At 44.3% G+C, this 20,311-nt stretch overlaps 1 protein-coding gene across 13 annotated transcripts in view; it reads left to right on the top strand.

Moving 5' to 3' along the window:
• The window catches only part of hspg2 (heparan sulfate proteoglycan 2), a 106,528-nt gene that overhangs the window by 13,531 nt on the left and 72,686 nt on the right, over positions 1-20,311 (top strand). For all 13 annotated transcript variants that reach the window (XM_079490073.1, XM_079490079.1, XM_079490072.1 and 10 more), the window contains exons 2-3: positions 16,219-16,348; positions 16,633-16,695. In XM_079490073.1, coding sequence (XP_079346199.1) covers positions 16,219-16,348; positions 16,633-16,695 — 193 coding nt within the window. The remainder of the gene's footprint in view (positions 1-16,218; positions 16,349-16,632; positions 16,696-20,311) is intronic.

Below are 20,311 nucleotides of genomic sequence, written 5' to 3'. Positions count from 1 at the left end.
CTCCCGTGGGACTCCAGTCAATGAAATTTATGGTTTAATTGCTTAAAGTGCCAGTGGGCCCATGGGGTTCATGTCTGTATTGACCGGCCTCAGTAAAAGTTGGTGGTTCCAATTACCGGACGGTGGGGTTTTTGCTCATTAGTTCAGACACAACCACAGTGGAATATTTCTGAGGACCTTCCGTTTCTGTCGGTGTTTAACCGGTATACTGAAATGCAAGGCTTACATCATGCCTCTCGCTGTGCATGTTCAAGCTTCTTTCTCCGCCAGCAGGATGTGAATTACTAATGAAGTCACAGTATCAATATATCCTGTGTTCAAACGTGTTTAATGTTTATAGTGATCCAGTTTGTTTATATTACTGAATGCTGTGTTTTCATTTTCTTATTGTTCCACTCTTTAAAAAGGTGTAGTTTATTTTGGGGCTGTCATAGAGGAGAGGAAGAGCAGAGCAGTAAGTGAGGGAAATGTTTAATTTAGCACTGGGATTTTATCTGGCTTGCCTTACTGTAGATCCAGCAGGCGTGGTCCAGTCTGGGGGAATTCCTTCCTCTGAGTTCATGCGGGACAATGGGATTGTTGTCAGGATAATAGAAAGGGAAGGCTCTCTTATCTCACTTACTGTCCAAACATTAGTGTCACTATTATGTTCTGTTTCACCTGCTGGAAACAGAACACTTAAATGTCTCCTGTGAGACATTCAAGTCTCTCATTGCACATTGCCGCTGTCGGCCATTTGTTTTTGTATGACAGTGTGAGTGTCATACAAAGTGCAAAAGTAGAGAGAATAGCAGATCTACATGCATCTACTTGTACATATTTAGACAGAAAAATCACCTAATAATTATATGCTCAAAATAGAGCTGCCAGGTTGAAAGTGGTTTAAATCTTTCCATTTCATGAAAAGTAATACTGTTGTCTGTTTTGTTAACAGGATTTCCACTTAACAGCAACAACATCTTTTGCAAGGAATTGGGTGTATTAGCGTTGCACTTGAGTCCTGTTTGTGTATTTTATGAAGCTATCTTTGTTCCAGACTGGATAGCCATGGTAATCAAAGTATGACTCATCACAGGTGTACCCACATCACTACCTACCTTTCAGTCTGTCAGGTAGACTGATCCCCTCAGGGAAATGGTCTAGACAGTAGGAATCTTTAGTCTTTGTAATTGGTGACGTGATTTTGCAGTTAGAAGACAAATATGGCATGCTACTGTATCTTAATGTCTAACCATGAGCACTGCTGCAATACTTGATACTTTAATGGGGCAATATCCCTCCATTAAAGATCTTACATGAAAAGAACTCAGGCATTACCCATGGATGGAAATGCAACCTGTCAACAAGGCTACAAGGTTAGGTTTGATTATGATTTATTTGGATGTAGGCTATTTGGAGGTACCTGACGAAGATCTTTCAGGTCAAATCATTAAATTACTTTGGTTCGCAAAAAAAAAAAAAGCCAGTGTGTGAATACTCTCTTTGTATTTGCATGTATTAACGTGGTTTACTTATGCCGTTTAAGATCTGGATGGCAGCCAAGTGAAATAGTGAATGATGCACTGACATCTAATTTCACAGTCCTTTGTTGACCTTGGACAAGAGTGGTGGTTTATCTCCCATCCAACAGCTTTTCCCCCATCCTAATTCATAACGGAGGGTTACACGGTAACCCAGGTTCTCTGAGTTCCCGTACAAATTGAATAATTTGTAGTGGAGAGCCAGTCTCTCCACTCAGAGAACCTGGGTTACCGTGTAACCCTCCGTTATCTCCCATCCAACAGCTTTTCCCCCATCCTAATTCATAACCATATCTTTATACTGCACTCTCGGTTTGCTTATCCAGAGTCTGCACTTACCCTCACTCAAAGCTTACCCTCACTCAAAGCTTGGCTGGGCTTTTCCTGCTTGTTTCTAAAACTGGATGGATTACAACAGCGTGAGGAGCGTATACTCCTTGTGCAAAAGTTCTACTGTTTAAACAACAGCTGCCAAGACTTGTTAAAAGTTTACGCCACTTTTAGCCAAGTTATATTTCTCATAAAAAGCACCTCAGTAACAAGAAGGAGGATTGTCTTGGGATTGGGTCCTTACATACACTAGAACTCTTTCGGCCCAATTTATTAGCTTGCAAAGGTGTAGAATTGTTGTCACAGGCCGCACAATAAAAAACAATAGTTGATATCATGGGAGGAAACATGAGCCAGACCTTTTAGTCATTAGTGTAAAATAAGGTATAAAATGCACCTGGTGAAACCCATCCTTCACAACAACACTGGGATCCTCCAGGATTCTCCACCATGACCCAGCCTCCAGAAGAGATAAGCCCATGGTTCGCCACTGCCCAGCTCCTTGATCCTTTGTCAGAGGGTGACAGGGGGAGTCTAAATCCAAGGGTTTAATGGAGAGAATGGAGATGGTTAGAGCCAATCAGAGATGAGGCATTTCGTGCAGACAAAGTGGGCACCTGATCCCCTCTCACAGGCTAAAACCAAATAATTGGCTTCAGGAATGTTTCCCATTTCCCTGCTTTAAAGTGACGTTAAAGAGCCAACACTCGCTAGCATTTTTGGCGAGTGGTTAAGATTTGCCATGATCCTTGAGTTGGGGGAAATAAATCACTTCCTTTGCTAAACATGGAAGCGAACCTGGAGAAAAGTCCCTTGTTAGGTTAATGCTTAAGGTCACAGCTTGCTAGCTAAAGTGTGGGCGGATTTTCTTCATAACATTCATGACTATTTTTGGTCATTTTGGATCATAGTTTTGGATCATATATCTCTAAAATGTTGACGAATAATGGAAGCGTTAAGGGCAATGGAAAACATAATGTCATTCAACCCTGAATCTCAGAATCTGTAATGCATTTTCTCTACCCAAATAAGCTCTGTAAAGGCCTGGTAGATCTCACTGTGTTTAAGACTGAACTGTTTAACTTTAAAGGCATGCAGAATCCTTTTTTGTGTGTGTTGCACTGATGTGGGTGTGCCACTGTGCTGAGCAATGGTTGGCTGTGTCTGCCACTTCAAGCCTGGCTTTCTTCAGCGTTTATGGATTCTGGTCCACTGTGCTAACCTCAAATGGGGAGGTGTGAGGAGCATTGCCCTGCAGCCAGCTAGCCTACTGTAGTGAGTCTTTGTAAAGGCAGATCTGGAAACTCTTTGGGGTAGCACGTTCTGGAGGATTTTGGACAAAAGCATCTTTGAATAATATGTTGGCCAAATTGGTTTCACATTCCGTTTCAAATGTACATAGCCTGGGTTCCAGCCTGACTGTACGGGCGACGCCATGTTGCTTATGGTGCTCCATGGAAGGAAAGAAATATGCGCAATGGGCTATATGCAGCCAACACTTCCACGTTCAGCTTCCTTGGTCTCAACTGCGCATGTTTCTTTCCTGCCATGGAGCACCATAAGCAACATGGCTTCGCCCGTACGGTCTTCGCGTCTCGTCCTCTTTAGACAGTCCTTGGTTGCCTAGGATCTCTTCTTCTACTTTGGTATTTCGTGCATTTGACTGGCCCTGGCCTCATGATGATCCCGCCTAGTGTAACGTAGGGATTGTGTTAAACCATAACAGAGTAAAGCAACAATAAACCTATCACTTCTCTGAGGTGGGGACATTTGAAATGCCACCAAGTGCTGTCAGACTCTTGAATGGTGTAACCCCCACAGCCCAGGCCAGTTGTACACACACCCATTCAGGCAACAGGGCCTCTGAAGGTGGGTGTAATAACACCTGCAGCTACGCAGCCCCTGAGGTATTTTTATCGGCCAGAGGAATTCCACCTCTGTTCTCCCTGGCATCTAGATGCAAGAGGAGGAGTGCAGGGTGCTTCTGCAAGTCACCTGCCTGATCAATTCCTCCACACTGTCTCCCCCTCACTGTGGTGTCCCCACTTAACACTGCTTTCTCTGAGACATGTGGTCTGGGCTCTGTCCGTAAACAATAAAATGGATGAATAAACATATACCGTAACAGTATTTTGCTGTCTAAATAACACATAGACCTCCATAATTAAACCGATAACTCAGAGATGCATTGTGTGTTGGGATGCATGCAAATGACACAGGAATGATTGCATATTAAGACTAGCTCTGTTCTTATAGAACTGAGTCAGCTCCTCCAACTTCAACGCTGCATGCTGTACTCCTGTATGCAAATGCATACAAAATGTCACCATTAACGTGAGCAATATGCTAGCATAGGAAACTGTAGGAAAATGGTGAAAGCCTTCTACATGAATGGTATATTGTATTCATTGTTGTGCTACTGATGATGTATGACATTCTTCTGCTGTTCTGGAAGTTTTTGATCTCACTATTAGCCACAACAAATTGAACGGTGAAGACATTGGTGGGAATTCATTAGCAGTATTTGTTTTATATATATTGTTGTTTGTAGTGATTGTGAATGTGATTGTGAAGCCATAGTTTGAAAGTACACCCCACGTCATGAATAAATGAATCATGTCCGACTCCTTATAGAAAGAGGAGAGCCAAAACATGAGGAACAAACTTTGTTTCTGTCGTTTGACCATCAAATAACAGGAAGAAATGTTTGTGTTTGTTTGTTTTCCTGCTACGTTGGTGGTCACTTGACTCACTTCTGATATCACCTTTCACCACCACTAACAGAGTTCGTTTGCAATGGCCCTCTTTTAGGATGCTATGGGAGTATTAAAAGACATTAGAGTAGAGATGAGCTGATTCTGCCAATCAAAGGAAATAATTAAATTACACAGTGTGCGTCTGTGTGTGCGTGCGTATATAGACTACCAGCAGTTTCTACACACATACAATCTAATTAAAGTAACACTCTGGCACTTCATGATTGAAAAACACTTTCATTATCATTCTCTGCGAGATATGGCCGTCGTCCCTTGCCCTTGGATATAGTCAGACCAGATATGATTTCTCCTCCTCAGTCGTGGTGTCTCTCTCCTCCCACTGTTTCCCATGGTGCACAGGTTCACAAAACAGCTGTCAGGTAATTTCCAGTGGGGAGGATGGATGGGTTGCGTGGGTCTCTTGAAAGAGATGGATAACCTCTGAATACCCTCTCAACTTCCTCCCAAATGTCCAGACCTTCACTTTGATGATCTTGTCAACATCAGACCTACTTAGTAGCTTTTGTGCTGTGCAGTGCAGAAACATCTGAAGAGCACCATCACTTCTTCTCCTATAATCCGTTATATTTTCATTAATGAAAGTTTTGGCCATGTTTGTTCTTCTCAAGGCCTCACTCTTCAGTGTTGTAAGAGTTAAAAGAGCATTGAGGGAAAAGTAGAGGGGAGGGGAAAGAAATAGAAGAGTCTTTGATGTGCAGATGGCGTTTAACAAAGAGGGCAGCTCAGCTAGCAGCAGGTTTTGTTGTGATGTCCCGAGCAGAGAGAACATCTCAGGTTTCCAAACAAAGGCTGTTCACAAACTCATGGCTTCAGATGCTCAACATGTCGGAGCTGCTTAGCGTTCCAAAAAACCTCACCATGTACCCCCGGCTAATTCCCAGTTAATTATGAGCTTGCAATCCCAAATAGCATGACCTTGGGAACTGGTGGAAAGTGGCTTTACTAACATGAAATGACTCCCTCGGGCCAGAACTCATGGAGGGCATTCTGTCTTTGGCTGGAAGACATTTTCAGAAAGAACATGCAATCTGTGATATTACAGCTTCACAGATGATTCACTATTTAACTTCAAATTATATTACATACATGCATGAATTTCTCCACTGCAAGTCTGAAAAATTGCATGAGCTATGTACAGTATTTACAGAGATTTGTGCCACTTTATAGCCTACTTTTTCTCACACTTTGGAACGATGACCTAATCATGTAGGGGGGAATCAAGTTGACAGACTGCGCTGGCTCTGGCCTATGAGCATGTGGGACAATGCAAGTGTGGCCAAGGCAACAGGTGGTGTCAGATTAGCTGGTCCTGAGGCAAAAACAAGCACCAGAGAGAGGAGGGAAAAGGTAACCGGGCTTGCTGCCATTAGTGTGGGAAACCAGAGCTTAATCAGAGCTACCAGACAGCTGCTGTTACTTCCGTCCTAAAAGTCCTGGCCTCCAAAATGAAATCAACTCAACCATCAATTTGAAACATTAAAGTGATGTTGAACTTGGTAGAACGTTAGGGGCATGATATAAGTCCACACATATTGTTGACATACAGTACTTGTAGACGGATGGCCATTGCTAAAGTTAGCTTTATTCCCTTCCTGCATTGAGTCAGTCTTTCAAGACAAGCATTTGCCAGATACGTCATACGTTATGGCACCATAGATCTCAGAGCCTTCCGACTTATCCAGTGGTAAGGAAAGGATACTTCTTAAATGACACAGTACTGCATTCAAGGGGCTCTTTCTGTTATAAATAAACAGGCTGGGCCTGACCAGGCCATGCGCTTACCCTGTGAGCTGCCACCAGTTTGCACCTCTCCACTCAGCTGTCGTCTGGGGGAACTGGAGCTAACCCTTTGAGTCTCTTTCTCATGACAGGTCACTCTCTATGTCCCATTACCGGAAAAGCACACATGCATGCACACACGCACGTGTGCGCGAGCGCACACACACACACACACACACACACACACACACACACACACACACACACACACACACACACACACACACACACACACACACACACACACACACACACTATTATATTTATACACACACACACTATTTATAGCCCGGGCCCCGTGAAATTCTGTCATGGTGTTTATATTTGAAGGGAAGTGATATGCAGTCAAGGTTAGCTACTTTTTTGGTGCATTTATTGGTGTTCTTTTTTTGTCAGCCAAGTTGAGCAAACAAGACTTTGTATTGTTGAAATGTTCCCTCCTTTTTGCATTGTCTAAATAGTTGATCCTACAGCTTAACTTCTCAAAGATCCCAACTCTGAACCATTTTTAAGTCACTAGAGCGTAAAGACATTCATTGGATTACTCCTCCAAATATGAGCGTCACCAGCTTTTAGGGCTAACCCTCCAATTCAATAAATTGGTCTCTCCCCTAAACCACAGGGCCCTATTAACAGAAGAGGCTCATTCCTGGCTGAAACAGTGGGCTGCTGCTAAGTGTGTGTCTTTTAATGGGTTGTTTTGTGTGTGTGTGTGTGTGTGTGTGTGTGTGTGTGTGTGTGTGTGTGTGTGTGTGTGTGTGTGTGTGTGTGTGTGTGTGTGTGTGTGTGTGTGTGTGTGTGTGTGTGTGTGTGTGCGTGCCCACCCACCCACATTTGTGCTGTGTGTAAACAATAGGCTGTTTTCAGAGCCCTCAGTCATTGGAGGTGGGGGTCTTCAGCTCTCCTCCCCTGGACAAGTTGGCATTGTGATACTACTGTAGGTGGTCTGCATGTGGATGTGGGGTCCTGGTGGAACCCCTGCCAGGGTGATAATTGAAGGGAGGGCCGTTGTGAGGACATCATCTGGGCCCTCACACCTAGAGACGTCACACTCTGTCAACGCACCCACAGCACCCAGTAGCTTTTCAAAACAACAATCGGAAATGTTCAAGGTTCGATTCTGTTCTGATGATTCGATTCTGTTCGATTCTGTTCTGATCAAAAATCTTCCCCCCCTGTTTAGCCGACGAGACCGAAAATCTTAAAACGTTAATAATTGGAGGTGGGGGTCTTCAGCTCTCCTCCCCTGGACAAGTTGGCATTGTGATACTACTGTAGGTGGTCTGCATGTGGATGTGGGGTCCTGGTGGAACCCCTGCCAGGGTGATAATTGAAGGGAGGGCCGTTGTGAGGACATCATCTGGGCCCTCACACCTAGAGACGTCACACTCTGTCAACGCACCCACAGCACCCAGTAGTAGTGTGTGTGTGTGTGTGTGTGTGTGTGTGTGTGTGTGCGTGTGTGCGTGCGGGTGGGTGCAGGTGCTATATAAATGCAGCATTGAAAGTGTTTTACCATTTACTCAACAAAACAACAATCAAGTAAGGAACATGGGTGTTGAATCTGTGTTGCTCCACTGAGGTTTCAAAAAGCCCTTGTTAATATGTAGGTTGGTGTTAGGTTTGGGGGTGTCTGGTTTCACAGCCCGGTGTTGGGCTGTCACGCTGTGTGTACCCTGTCTGGTCCCTGTGTCGCCTGGCTGTAACCTTTGGCCTTAAATCCATCAGTGTGTGACTCTCACAAAGTTTGCATTTTGTGCAATTCAGGGCTGAAACAGTCACCTCTAAAATGCAGAGTGGGGATTAATGGCTACTTTCCAATCATTTAGCATTTACTGTGTTGCTTGCGTTGCAGTTATTTACTGGCAGTTGCAAAATCAAGTTTCCATTGCCCGGTGAAATAAATCTTAGAAGCATTTGCTCAGCAAAGCTGTAAAAAAATGTATTTGCATCATTGTGTTGAGCTATTGCTGAGTTGATATTTGTTTTTTTAATGAAGAGCTGCTTATAACTATACTATATACCTTATGTGTATAAAGCTAAAACATGAATCCTAGTTCCTTTATTAATAAATAATCTAATCCTATTGTTTTACAAAATCCTGTTGTCTATTAGAATCACCTGGGTATTATTTGTCTTGCAATCACATTACATTTTGTTAATAACCACTAGCTGCAACTGCCCTTCCAGATCCTTACCGTGACCTTAACTACACCAATTTTACCAAACATAACCATTTCTTTTTTTTTAAGATTTGTTTTTTGGCTTTTCTGCCTTTATTGATAGTGTCAAGTGAAGATGGACAGGCAACTGGGAGAGAGAGAGAAGGGGAGAGATATGCAGCAAAGGTCGTCGGGACGCGAACATGCGACACGCTGTCAGGCCAAAGCCTATATGGCTTTGCCACTTGGCCAGCGGGCGCCAACATAACCATTTCTAACCAAGTGCTTAACCATCATGGCTCTGTACTAGTATCTTTTCTGTGTTCTGTTATTAAAGCCTCAGAACGTCCCAACGCAATGCATTGTGAGCTTGTCGACATGCAATGTTCTGCTAATAAAGCTTTCCCCACAATACGGATACTGGGCTTTAAGTGGTTAATAAACACAAACCATTTCTTAGACCTAAACTTAACCATAATGCACCTTAACACCCTGATCGCCCAGGACGAAGTTCACCGTTCCTTTCAATTAGTAACACCCAGCGCCCAGGACGAAGATTGATCCAAAATACGGAGGTTATTGTTGCGCAATACTCGATGTTGCGCAACAGTGGGACGTCATCAAAAATCTTCCCCCCCCTGTTTAGCCGACGAGACCGAAAATCTTAAAACGTTAATAACTCTTGATCTAAATCATAACGTCTAATTCTAAGCAAAGATCATGTATTAGACGGCCCACCGCAGTCCCGTAGCTAGTCACGGTAGATTTAATCATACCTCCCGTTGTTGTCGAGCGCCTCTAGAGTGTTTTGGCTACATCTAGCTGCTACAGCCACATCCGGGATAACATCCGGTCCGTCGGTAAAAGTGCTCCGCTACTATAAATCACCGGGCGCTATGATTTAATGGATTAAATAACCCTGGGCGTTCGGGGTGTTAATACAATTCTATACACACATAACAACAACACATAACCATACATCAACACATCGGTCAGAGTGCTCAATTATGGCTGTTTACACAATGCATGCAACTGTGGTGTATTATTTGGCAAACCCATTTGCTATTTGAGCCATGCCTATAGGTTTCTCCACCCATGTAGACTCATTATAGTGTGTGTGTGTGTGTGTGTGTGTGTGTGTGTGTGTGTGTGTGTGTGTGTGTGTGTGTGTGTGTGTGTGTGTGTGTGTGTGTGTGTGTGTGTGTGTGTGTGTGTGTGTGCGTATTTTTGTGTAAATACAAGTTCGTGATACAGTGCCCCTTTATTAGCTCTTTGCAGGAAAAGAGAAAAGCGCTCACTGGCTATTAACATTTCTTCTTCTCACCTTGTAATCTTCCTCAGATTAATTGTACTTCTGTGGATGTCTCCTTTCTTTTCCACTGTAGCTGGATCCCTTACACAGGTCCACACAGGCCTGACATTTATTTTGACATGCCTTCCTAAACAATGAGCGTGGTGTAAATACAGCAGAGAGTGCTAGGTGTGCGGCAGATTCTCACTAGCTAGAGGCTCTTCTTGGCACAAAGAAAAGAAAACAGTCTTTGAGTCAGTCCTCAGATACCTCACAGGGAGACAGATGAGAGAGCCATAATCAAAGAAGAACACAATAGATTTTTTTGTTTTCACCTAACCCATATCTCATTTTACGCTTGGTTGAATCATATCAAAGCACGGGTAACATGCCTTTTCATGTGGCCTGTGCTTATAGTGCAAAGTTATGATTCAGGCATGTCTCTGGTTTTAACACTATCCATATTAGCAGCTTATTTGCGGTCATTCAGGTGCTCAGGTACATGCACACACAAAAAACGATTGCAAGGTCAGAAGCAAGCAGTCATTCTAAATAAAATAAATCCCCTAGGACCCTCTCAGTTGCTCGTTAAGAAGATTAAATGGGAAGCACATTTGGGATTTCAGCCTTAGTGCACTGTACTCTGTGGTCCCACCTTGCAGTGCCAGCGGCTGTATGGGTAATGAGGACAAACAGCTGCTGCTGCTGCTGTTGGTTTGTCCAGAAAGTTAGCATGTGCTTCGAGAAATTGCTGGTCGACTGCGGAATGTCTGTGGGAGACTGAATTAGTGTAAAATGTATGGCATGATCCTTATGTGGGAGAGAGGGGAATGGAGAACCCGGGGGTAGACGGCTAAGCAGACGCTCTGCGTATGCGTTACAAAATGCAGTCTTGTCCCTTGATGGTATTCTTTTTTCATTCCTCATCTGTTCCGACAGACTCCAGCTGAACTTTAACCCACACCACCAACCCCATCCAACCCACGTGTCCTTTAGTTTTTTTCTCCACGAGAAACGTGAAGTGTCTCGTATGCCCATAATATCAGCAATGGAACACTTTGGAAGACAATCCGTGCAAGTTGTCAAAGGGTGTTTGTGTGTTGAATGAAGAGCCTTCCTCCACTTCCTCCTTTGGCCAATCACTTTGGATTAAAGCCGGTGGAAACTGTGGTGCTCTGCAGAGAGCAGAAGGGCTCTCATTCATCAGGCCCTTCATCCATCGGGGGCCCAGGTGGAGGTTTAGTGTCAGAAGTGGCAGCCTGTCAGGTTCCCCGCCACTTCAATCAAGGGTTAAACACACAGGGGTTCCCCTGTCTCTGTCTCAGTTTCTCACATATGAACTCATTCACTCTCCCGCACACATAGTCATCCTGTTGTCAAAAGACCTTGTTGTTTTAACCTTGTTGTCAGATATCTCAAGATATCTTTATATCCTGTAGCTGTGTATGCCCACAGCAGGTGTGGAAGGAAAATATAGCCCGTCAGCTTACCCAGTCCCTCACACATCCTCCATTTCATCACTCTTTACAAACATATACTGCTAATGTAAACCTCATACACATACTACTATATGTTTCTATTTAGCCATATACTGTAACAGAAACTCTGTTAAATCATTCATCTAATATGACATCTTGGTAACAAATCTTGGTATGAACAGTAGTAGTTCATGTTATTTAAATGAAGCAATGTCATTCTAATTCAGTAATTGTTCCTTCAAAATAAGGGAGGAAAGCATAATGATTCCTAAATCAGCAACTTAGGCTGATATTTAATGTGACTCCTATTGTTTTGTGAGAGGGACATCAGTTTTGTGTGTGTGCGCATACTTGCATGCATGCGTGTGTGAGTACTGTACATGCTTTTTCATTATGCACACACACACACACACACACGCACGGACACACACACACACACACACACACACACACACACACACACACACACACACACACACACACACACACACACACACACACACTCTAATAGATGGTAGCACTTATTCTGTGCAGAACAGATGCTGCAGGTGTCAGAAAAAAAGGGAGTTTTGACTGTAAGCCCAGCCTTGCTGGTGCCTGGTGGTGCATGGTGGTCTGCTTCTCTACAGCCAGGGAGAAGAGTGCACATCCAGCTTTCATCCACTTACAGTAATGCTCTGTGGAGTTTACATTTCGCCCCGGTTTAGAACATGGCGCTGCCTTACCTCTGAAGAGATATGGAGACATTCAACTGAAAAGAAAGGGAGAGAGAGAGAGAGAGAGAGAGAGAGACAGAGAGAGAGACAGAGACAGAGACAGAGACAGAGACAGAGACAGAGACAGAGACAGAGACAGAGAAAGGTCAAGTTGTTTGGGAATTCACCTTTGTTGGTTTTCCAGACTGATGTGTTCTGAAATGAAATGTCAGAACTTGAGTCCTTGAATAAATTGACTGTATCAAGAAGTGCGGTATAGTTATAGTTTGTCATCTCTTCCATTTTTCACTCTGTGTGTGTGTGTGTGTGTGTGTGCACGCGCGCATGCGCGCGCACGCTTATCACACACTCCAGTGCCTTCTATTTGAAACAAATCAAATGTGAATGATGTGAACTGAGGCTGTAAATATGAAAGCTTTTAGTACGTTTACTTTTCAAAACCACACTGCCATAAAGGAGAGCTATTTATAAACCAGAAGCATTCTTCTAAGAAACATATGACGGGAGACACCTCCTTGGTCGAGCTTCATAGTTTCACAGACAAGCTGCTAACCACGTCAAAGTTGTTTCTCACAGATTGTCCTGCTGCAGCTGCGTCAGTCGGTTTGTTCGAAAGAGAGGATGGGTGAAATGTGTGTGTGCGTGCAGTCGCCCACACATGTATTTTGCGTTTTTCATTTTGTGTCTCAGAACATCTGTGTGTGGATGTGAAGATGACAGCAGATCCTCTGCTGCATAGGACAGCTGATGCTAGGATCATTCTGTTTACATCTTGGCTCATTTTTCTCAGCCCCGGCAGTCTTTCTGGGCCCTTCTGCCTCTGTCTGCTTATCAATTGTTCATAGAGCGGAGATGGAGAGATTTTCCCTCGGTCACAGTAAACAACATCTGGGCCAACTTCCGGCACTTCTTCAGGGCTGCCACGTAGCGTCACCTGTCAGTTGGAATCCGTTCTGTTGTCCCATATCTGTCTGCAGCAAGTCATCCTTTGACATATCCGTGCGGTAAACATTTGGCATTGTGAACAGAGTAATTCATAAGTAAAGAGTGGAATTCCACTGGGTTGAAATGACACCCTGTGTGCGTGTGTGTGTGTGTGTGTGTGTGTGTGTGTGTGTGTGTGTGTGTGTGTGTGTGTGTGTGTGTGTGGCACATATATCTGATATTTGGATTTGATTTGATTGCCGTATTAGTCCCATAGGGGTTATTCAGTTTTCAGCTTTCCCCAGCTGATAACTGCTCAGATGGTCGTAATGATCACTCGGGGGAGCAATTGGGGGTTAAGTGTATTGCTCAGGGGCACTTCAACATGTATTGATTGACCGGTGACCTAATTACCAGTCAGCCTCTCCAAATAGCAAACAGTGTTAATTAAATTCTTGAGAGAGCGTAAACCCACTATCTTCACCCATATCTCAGAGTTAAATGTTCACTCCAGACTTTACTGTGTAGACACAAGCTACGAATGACAAGGTGAACCTGCGAGACCTCTGTTCTCTGGGTGGGGTAGGGTGTGGTAAAAGTATGACAGTGCGGGTCAAGACCCTTATCTTGCGGGCTAGACGGCATTAGCGCCGTGGACGTGTCTCAACTTTGAGGCTGAAATGCAAAGGTCACGCCAGCTATTTGACCCATGCTTCAGTGGCGGCAAAAAAAGGCAAATTCACATCCAGTTCACTTCACAACTCTCCCTAAAGCCTGATTTATAGTTTATACATACGATGGTGTTGCATGCAGCATATCTTGTAGATATGGCATTGAGTGCTCAGGTCATTGTTCAGGTCGTCCAATATCCTGTAAACCCCTAGAAAAATGGACTGTTAAAGGCGTAATATGGGTCTCTCAGAGTTAAATTCATACTGAGGGTTTTACAGTGGACCCCGTCCCAAAAGGAGTAGGATGCAGGAGATGATCACACACCAGTGGTCGGTTGGTCAGCTTCGCTGAAAAGAATTTGACCCGTCAGCGGTTTCCTTGTGAAAATGGCCCGGGATTGTTGTTGCAAGGGTGTTCATTCAGGGGAGAGAGGATTTGGGGAGAGATCAAGTTATTTATTAGCTGGAGCCGTTTAAATGGGAAACTCTACCATTGCCGAGTTCGTTGGAAATGGGAACTGGCGTGCCATGCCGACTGGAAATGCCCACAGATGGTGTCCTTCCAGGGTTGTATTCAAACCTATAGTGTGCTTCTGGACAGGCGGTGGACGTGCGCTTAGAGAGCCAAGAGTGAAAGCGCGATTTTACATGTATCCTCACAGTGCTCTGTTCTGGCACCTCATTCGGAGCTGAGCCAGTACATGTGGATCCTTGGTAGCACGCTGGTCAACTTTATCAAGATGATCAGATAGGAGAACAGCTGGCTAAGCTCTCTGTCTCCTCATTTGAGCGTGCGGCTGGGTCCACGGCGGGCTGCCTGCGCAGGAGAGATGACACAGTGGTATTCTACTCATCATGTGACTGTGGAGAGGGGGAGTGGTCAGGGATTACCATTGGAGAATGGTGTGTCGGTGTGATCATAGGGCTTGTTATAAGTTTGTTGGCGGTAGAAATACCAACCAGGGTTTATCAACGTGTCCGTACACACTACAGACAAATATGTCCATATTGTCCGTGGCAAATAATTTGATTTAGAAAAATGGATATGTATGCTTTTTTAATGCCTGTATACAGCAATATACAGTGGCTTGCTTGCCAGTCTCCAGGTTTTCTTTAGAATCGGCACTTTTTTTATTATTGCGGAAGAACATTTTAATGTGGATTAGACACCATGGCACATTAGGAGTCCACTAGTATACATTTATGGCTTGGTTTATATTTATTAACGATTATTTTGTATGTCTGTAGCAAAATTTACATTTTGATGAAAATGTTCATCATAAGCCGACATAGCGATGATACAAATGAATAATAAAGTTCATTTGTAAAGTTCTTACGGCACTTTTATACAGTTGGCATGGGTAAAAGTTCCTTGAGTTTCCATCAGCGCTGGTATTCTCTCATATTGTAAAGGAACTTTTCTAGTCCATGCACCCGGTAAGGAGCTAGTGAAATATATCGAAACTTGGAGTTGGAGTTGTGCTCGCACTTCTGTACAACTGTTCCCGGAAGGAAACATGGAAGATGGAGCATAAAACCTAGTTGCATAAAGTTAATCTAATGTATGCTCCAAGAACAGGTTCAGCTATATGGGTGGAATGAGCCTATAGGGCTCCATCTCTGCATCATCATTCACAGTTCACACTGTAGTTATACATGTGTTGTTGTACGCTGCATATGCCCACATGATTGACACGATCAACACCACCACCACCTATCCCTTTCTGGTACTGCGGTGAAGAGGTATGTTTACTGCTGCAAGAGGTGATATCATGTTTCCATGATGGACTCCTTCCTGATCCCAGCGCAAGGAGCCAATCATAAAGCAGCCGCCGTGGTATGCTCAATCTTTCAGCCCTGGGGGGGCGGTGTTTTTTTGGGACATACTTAAACAGATTTGTGTCATCCAAACATTCTGATGTCGACCTCAACTGTTTTCACTAGGCCTGTGTGTGTGTGTGTGTGTGTGTGTGTGTGTGTGTGTGTGTGTGTGTGTGTGTGTGTGTGTGTGTGTGTGTGTGTGTGTGTGTGTGTGTGTGTGTGTGTGTGTGTGTGTGTGTGTGTGTGTGTGTGTGTGTGTGTGTGTGTGTGTGTGTGTGTGTGTGTGTGTGTTGCGAGTGCAGCTGACCATGAACGTTTGCAGTTGACTTTTTAAGATAACAAGTGTAGACAATACATCAAGTATTCAGGAAAGCCATGGATGGTTGCATTCGCACTGGTATTGCCTTTGTTTTTTCTAATCTGTCGGAGATATGCATGGTGCCGTCACTAACATTTGTTTGCACACGTGCTCTCATGCAGGTCAATGACAGGTAATATAATGGTAAAAAGTAAACATATCACAATGCAGCGTTTCCCGCCTCGCCTTTGTTTTCCTGAACTCCCGCAGGGCGTGTGTCTGCACGCGCGTGTGTGTGTGTGTGTGTGTGTGTGTGTGTGTGTGTGTGTGTGTGTGTGTGTGTGCGCGTGTGCGCGCGCGCGTGTGTGGGTGTAACCTTGCTCCACAGAGAGATAGACTTCAACCCCAATAAATCTCTGACTGTTCTCTGTTCTCTGTGTTTTTGCTGCAGGTGGCCCAGGGCTCCAAGGTATGGGGAGAGGTACCTCTGCCAGAAGACTTGGAGGCAGAGAAAAGTGTCATGGCAACTCACAGTTTACTGGATGACGATGAAGACTTTGCTGCTGACGAAGCTTCGGGAGGTGGGTATGATAGAGGCAGCTAGGAGGCGACTGCACAGCAACAACAGCTGCTTCTAATTCAAGGGGACTGTGTAATATTGTTTTTGTGTGTGCATTCCATTGCTCTTTGTGCCATCCAGTTTTATGTATTCAACATTTGAACAAAGCAAAGCAAAGCACTCTCAAAAACAATTTAACCCCACTTTTATTAAGATCCACTTTCATGGGGGTTGATGCAGCATTATGGATTTGTGCCACCTGCTGTTGAAATGTCTTAAAACGTTTGTGCACATTGTTCACTTCAGACCTGCCCAGCGGAGAGGACGATGGAAGCACACCGTGGCCTACAGTCGTTTTAGAGAGCACAAGTAAGTCATTACCAGGACCGCTGCACACAGAAGTTACCATGTGTCTTCAATGCAAGCTTTGTTGAAGTGTGGAGGATCACTCCACTATCATGGCCATATCCTCAGTCTACATCTGTGCCATCTTTGAACCTCACTTATCTATGTGTGTATCTATAAGCACACTATAAGTGTGTGTGTGTGTGTGTGTGTGTGTGTGTGTGTGTGTGTGTGTGTGTGTGTGTGTGTGTGTGTGTGTGTGTGTGTGTGTGTGTGTGTGTGTGTGTGTGTGTGTGTGTGTGTGTGTGTGTGTGTGTGTGTGTGTGTGTGTGTGTGTGTGTGAATGCAGGCTGAGCTAGATGTCTGTCTGTGCTTCTGCTATGTCGCCTTAGCATCCGGCTCTGCCATCTCTCCCATCCCACCCAGCTCAGAGCCTGGTCATAACACAGGGCTCTCCGATTCGTCTCACAGTTGTAAACATATCTTCTCCGCCTTTCATCCTTTCCACCGGTGGCAGAGGCGAAATCACAATAAAGCACATGAAAGATATGGCAGACATGACAAAGCGTCTTTGTTTTGCATTCCAACCGGCTTTTTCCAACCTCCTTTACATTTTCTTGTTCAGCGATGCTTCCATATCATCTCTGTTCTTAAATGCAAAAGAAATGAAAAGCTTAAGTGTAGATGTGATTGTATATGAGGCAACCCTGTCTGTTAGACATGCTCTTCTATATGGAGCTCCACCGTGTATATGAGGCAACCCTGTCTGTTAGACATGCTCTTCTATATGTATATGAGGCAACCCTGTCTGTTAGACATGCTCTTCTATATGTATATGAGGCAACCCTGTCTGTTAGACATGCTCTTCTATATGGAGCTCCACCGTTTTCCTGGTACATCCTGTATGTGTCAGTGCAGAAAACCCCAGCGTGATGGACAGGAACTTTATCTCTGCCACACCTGGACGCCACACATCATTTATTGTCTTAATCAAAAACAAAGTCTGTTCACTATCAGTTGGCAGAGAACCAGTGCTCATTACATCATGGCAGAATAATTGTTTTTCGTAGCAACATTGCAACCTGACATCATAGTTGAGACACAGTGTACTCACAGCAATAGTACTGCTATGAGGTCTACCTCACCTCATCTGTTTGCATCAACTAATATATTCTAGCCTAATGTATTAAGGCAAGTATGGGTTAAAACAAATGTAACTTACCCAATACTTTGAGCCATGTTGACGCAGCACCACAATATGGAGGGAAGTATCATTATCCCATGGATTAAGACATAAGCAGCATGAATAGATATAGGTTGTGAGCAATTATTTTGTTTTCATACACACACGTGGATTTGTAGATCAGCGCAAACAGTTCAAAGACATCTTTCAACCTACAACAACACAGTTGCGGCTGTTTTCAAGTTCTGTGTTTCTCAGCCAAATCCTGCTGGGAAGTTTGGTGCACTAGCCTAAGGGTCAGAGCAGATTTTGGCAGATAATAACAAGGCTCTCCGTGTGCCAAAAGAAGCTGAAGACTTTGAGGATACAAAAAGTCTGACTTTGTTCGCAGAATTTGGATTGAAAAGGATTGTGTTCAAATTCTCATTCTCAGTTTTGTTGCAAGACTAGGGCCTACAAAAATGCCGAATTAGTTTATTGCTTCTGTTACCATAAACTCTTGTTTTTCTTTTTTCACTGCACCATGTTCTTTGTGATGGCAGTTAAATAGATGCTTGTGCTTACATAGCTTTTTCTTGGCTACAGTTATTTGATCTCAGATGTAGTAGATTGACATGCATTCAGCTTAGTTTGTCTATGTTTGAGCAAGATAGTTTGGGGAAGGACATTTGGTTTCCTGCATGGGAAGCTACAGTAAATGGTGTGCTGAATCTTTGTGTTCACAATGTCCAGCCACACCCCCGCCTTCCTTCCCTCTCAAATACTGTACAGTCCTTAGTGATGAGCGTCAGGTGCCAATTCTGCCCCCATTATGCCTTGCATCCTGTTGTGTGCCATAGGTTTGAGGATTTCCCATTTCCGACATTCTCAGACATACTGTAGGCCTACCGAGGCTGTGAAAAACATCTGGAGCCATAACTATTTCTGACGAGACTAGAGGCTATTTTCATCCTCTCCTGTCTATTGTCTTGTTTAATCGCTGTCTGTAATCGCCTCTGAAGATAGGAAAGTTGCCTCCAGCACAACCCTCCCATGTCCTCCTGACCTCTCTCTTGACCCCCCCCCCCCCCCCCCCCCCCCCGCAGTCAGATCCCCATAGAGATGTGTGGGAACTTCCATCTTTAATCTCTCATCTCCTAGAACTTCCCTTCCTCAGCGGTGCCCTCTTACGAACGTTCCCAGTGCGCCAAGGCTATCGGCCACTTTGTTTCAAAACCAAAAGAAGCAAAGCTCACCATGTCCTCTTTTGTGTTGTGTTGTGGTGGGGTTAAGAGGACCTCTGAGGCCCCACTAGGTTCTTCCCAGTGCTAATTCTGGATTAAAGGCTTGAGAGTTCATGACTTCTACAGCCCGTTTCATCCTAGTTTTAGGGGAGTAGATAGATACTGTATTGCTTTACAGTATGTTTATTGTTAATAAAAAGGTTTGTACACAATGTAGCTATTACACTTATTTATTCATTATTACCTGATAATATCTATGTTTTATGTCTTTCAGGAAGTTAGTTTAAAAGATTGTCCTTGTTCAAATGAGAATCAAATACAGATTTCTACAGGTGTCTCATTCTCGTATAGCCATATTAGGTGGAATTAGTTTTAATCCACTGAGGTTATTGATTTGCTGACCCCAAAAAATCAATAAAACAAAGAATCTTACATGATAGGAGAGCAGATGTTGAAGCAGCAGATGAAGGTACATTAGTGTAATGGACCCTACCCATAGTGGTTTGACGAGGCATGGGAGGGCAAGAGGCAGGCTGAAGCTAGGCCACCCACTCAGCACTGCTCCCTGTCCCCTGGGGGTGGACAGTTGGTCACGTGTGTGTGTGTGTGTGTGTGTGTGTGTGTGTGTGTGTGTGTGTGTGTGTGTGTGTGTGTGTGTGTGTGTGTGTGTGTGTGTGTGTGTGTGTGTGTGTGTGTGTGTGTGTGTGTGTGTGTGCGTGCGCGCATGCGACGTGCGTGCGTGCGTGTGTATCTGCCAGACATAGCAAAGCTTTCGGGATAGCTGCACAGGGGGTGGGGGGGGGGGTGGGGCAGAAGGACAAGTGCTGGCAGCTGCAGTTATTTTGGTGGGCTCTTTTGTCGAACCACTGACGGACTTCCCGAAGGTGTCCACATGCACGCACGCACACGCATGCACACACGCACGCACACACTCACACACACGTTATCTTTTGCCACTGGCACCAGCCAAAACAGAGACTGCTGTCCTGTTGAAGGACATCAGACATGTTAGGGTTAAACTTTGTCACAATAGTTGGTGTTAGCTATTGATAAATCACCTCTGTCCTCCATTAGCAAATAGCTTATTGTGTGCAACAATGTTAAAGCTACATGAGCATATTGTTGTGAATTGACTTCTCAGCAGCAGAATGAATGGTCTAGTAGTGCTAGTCACTTAGTCACTCACTTGGGTGTTGTTCCTTGGCTCCATGTTACTACACTCAGTTGTGCCAAA

Source organism: Electrona antarctica (assembly GCF_951216825.1).
Source record: "Electrona antarctica genome assembly, chromosome: 2".
Taxonomy (NCBI): Eukaryota; Metazoa; Chordata; class Actinopteri; order Myctophiformes; family Myctophidae; genus Electrona; species Electrona antarctica.
The sequence above is the reverse complement of the archived record's forward strand: the minus strand, read 5'-3'. Positions and strand labels throughout refer to the sequence as shown.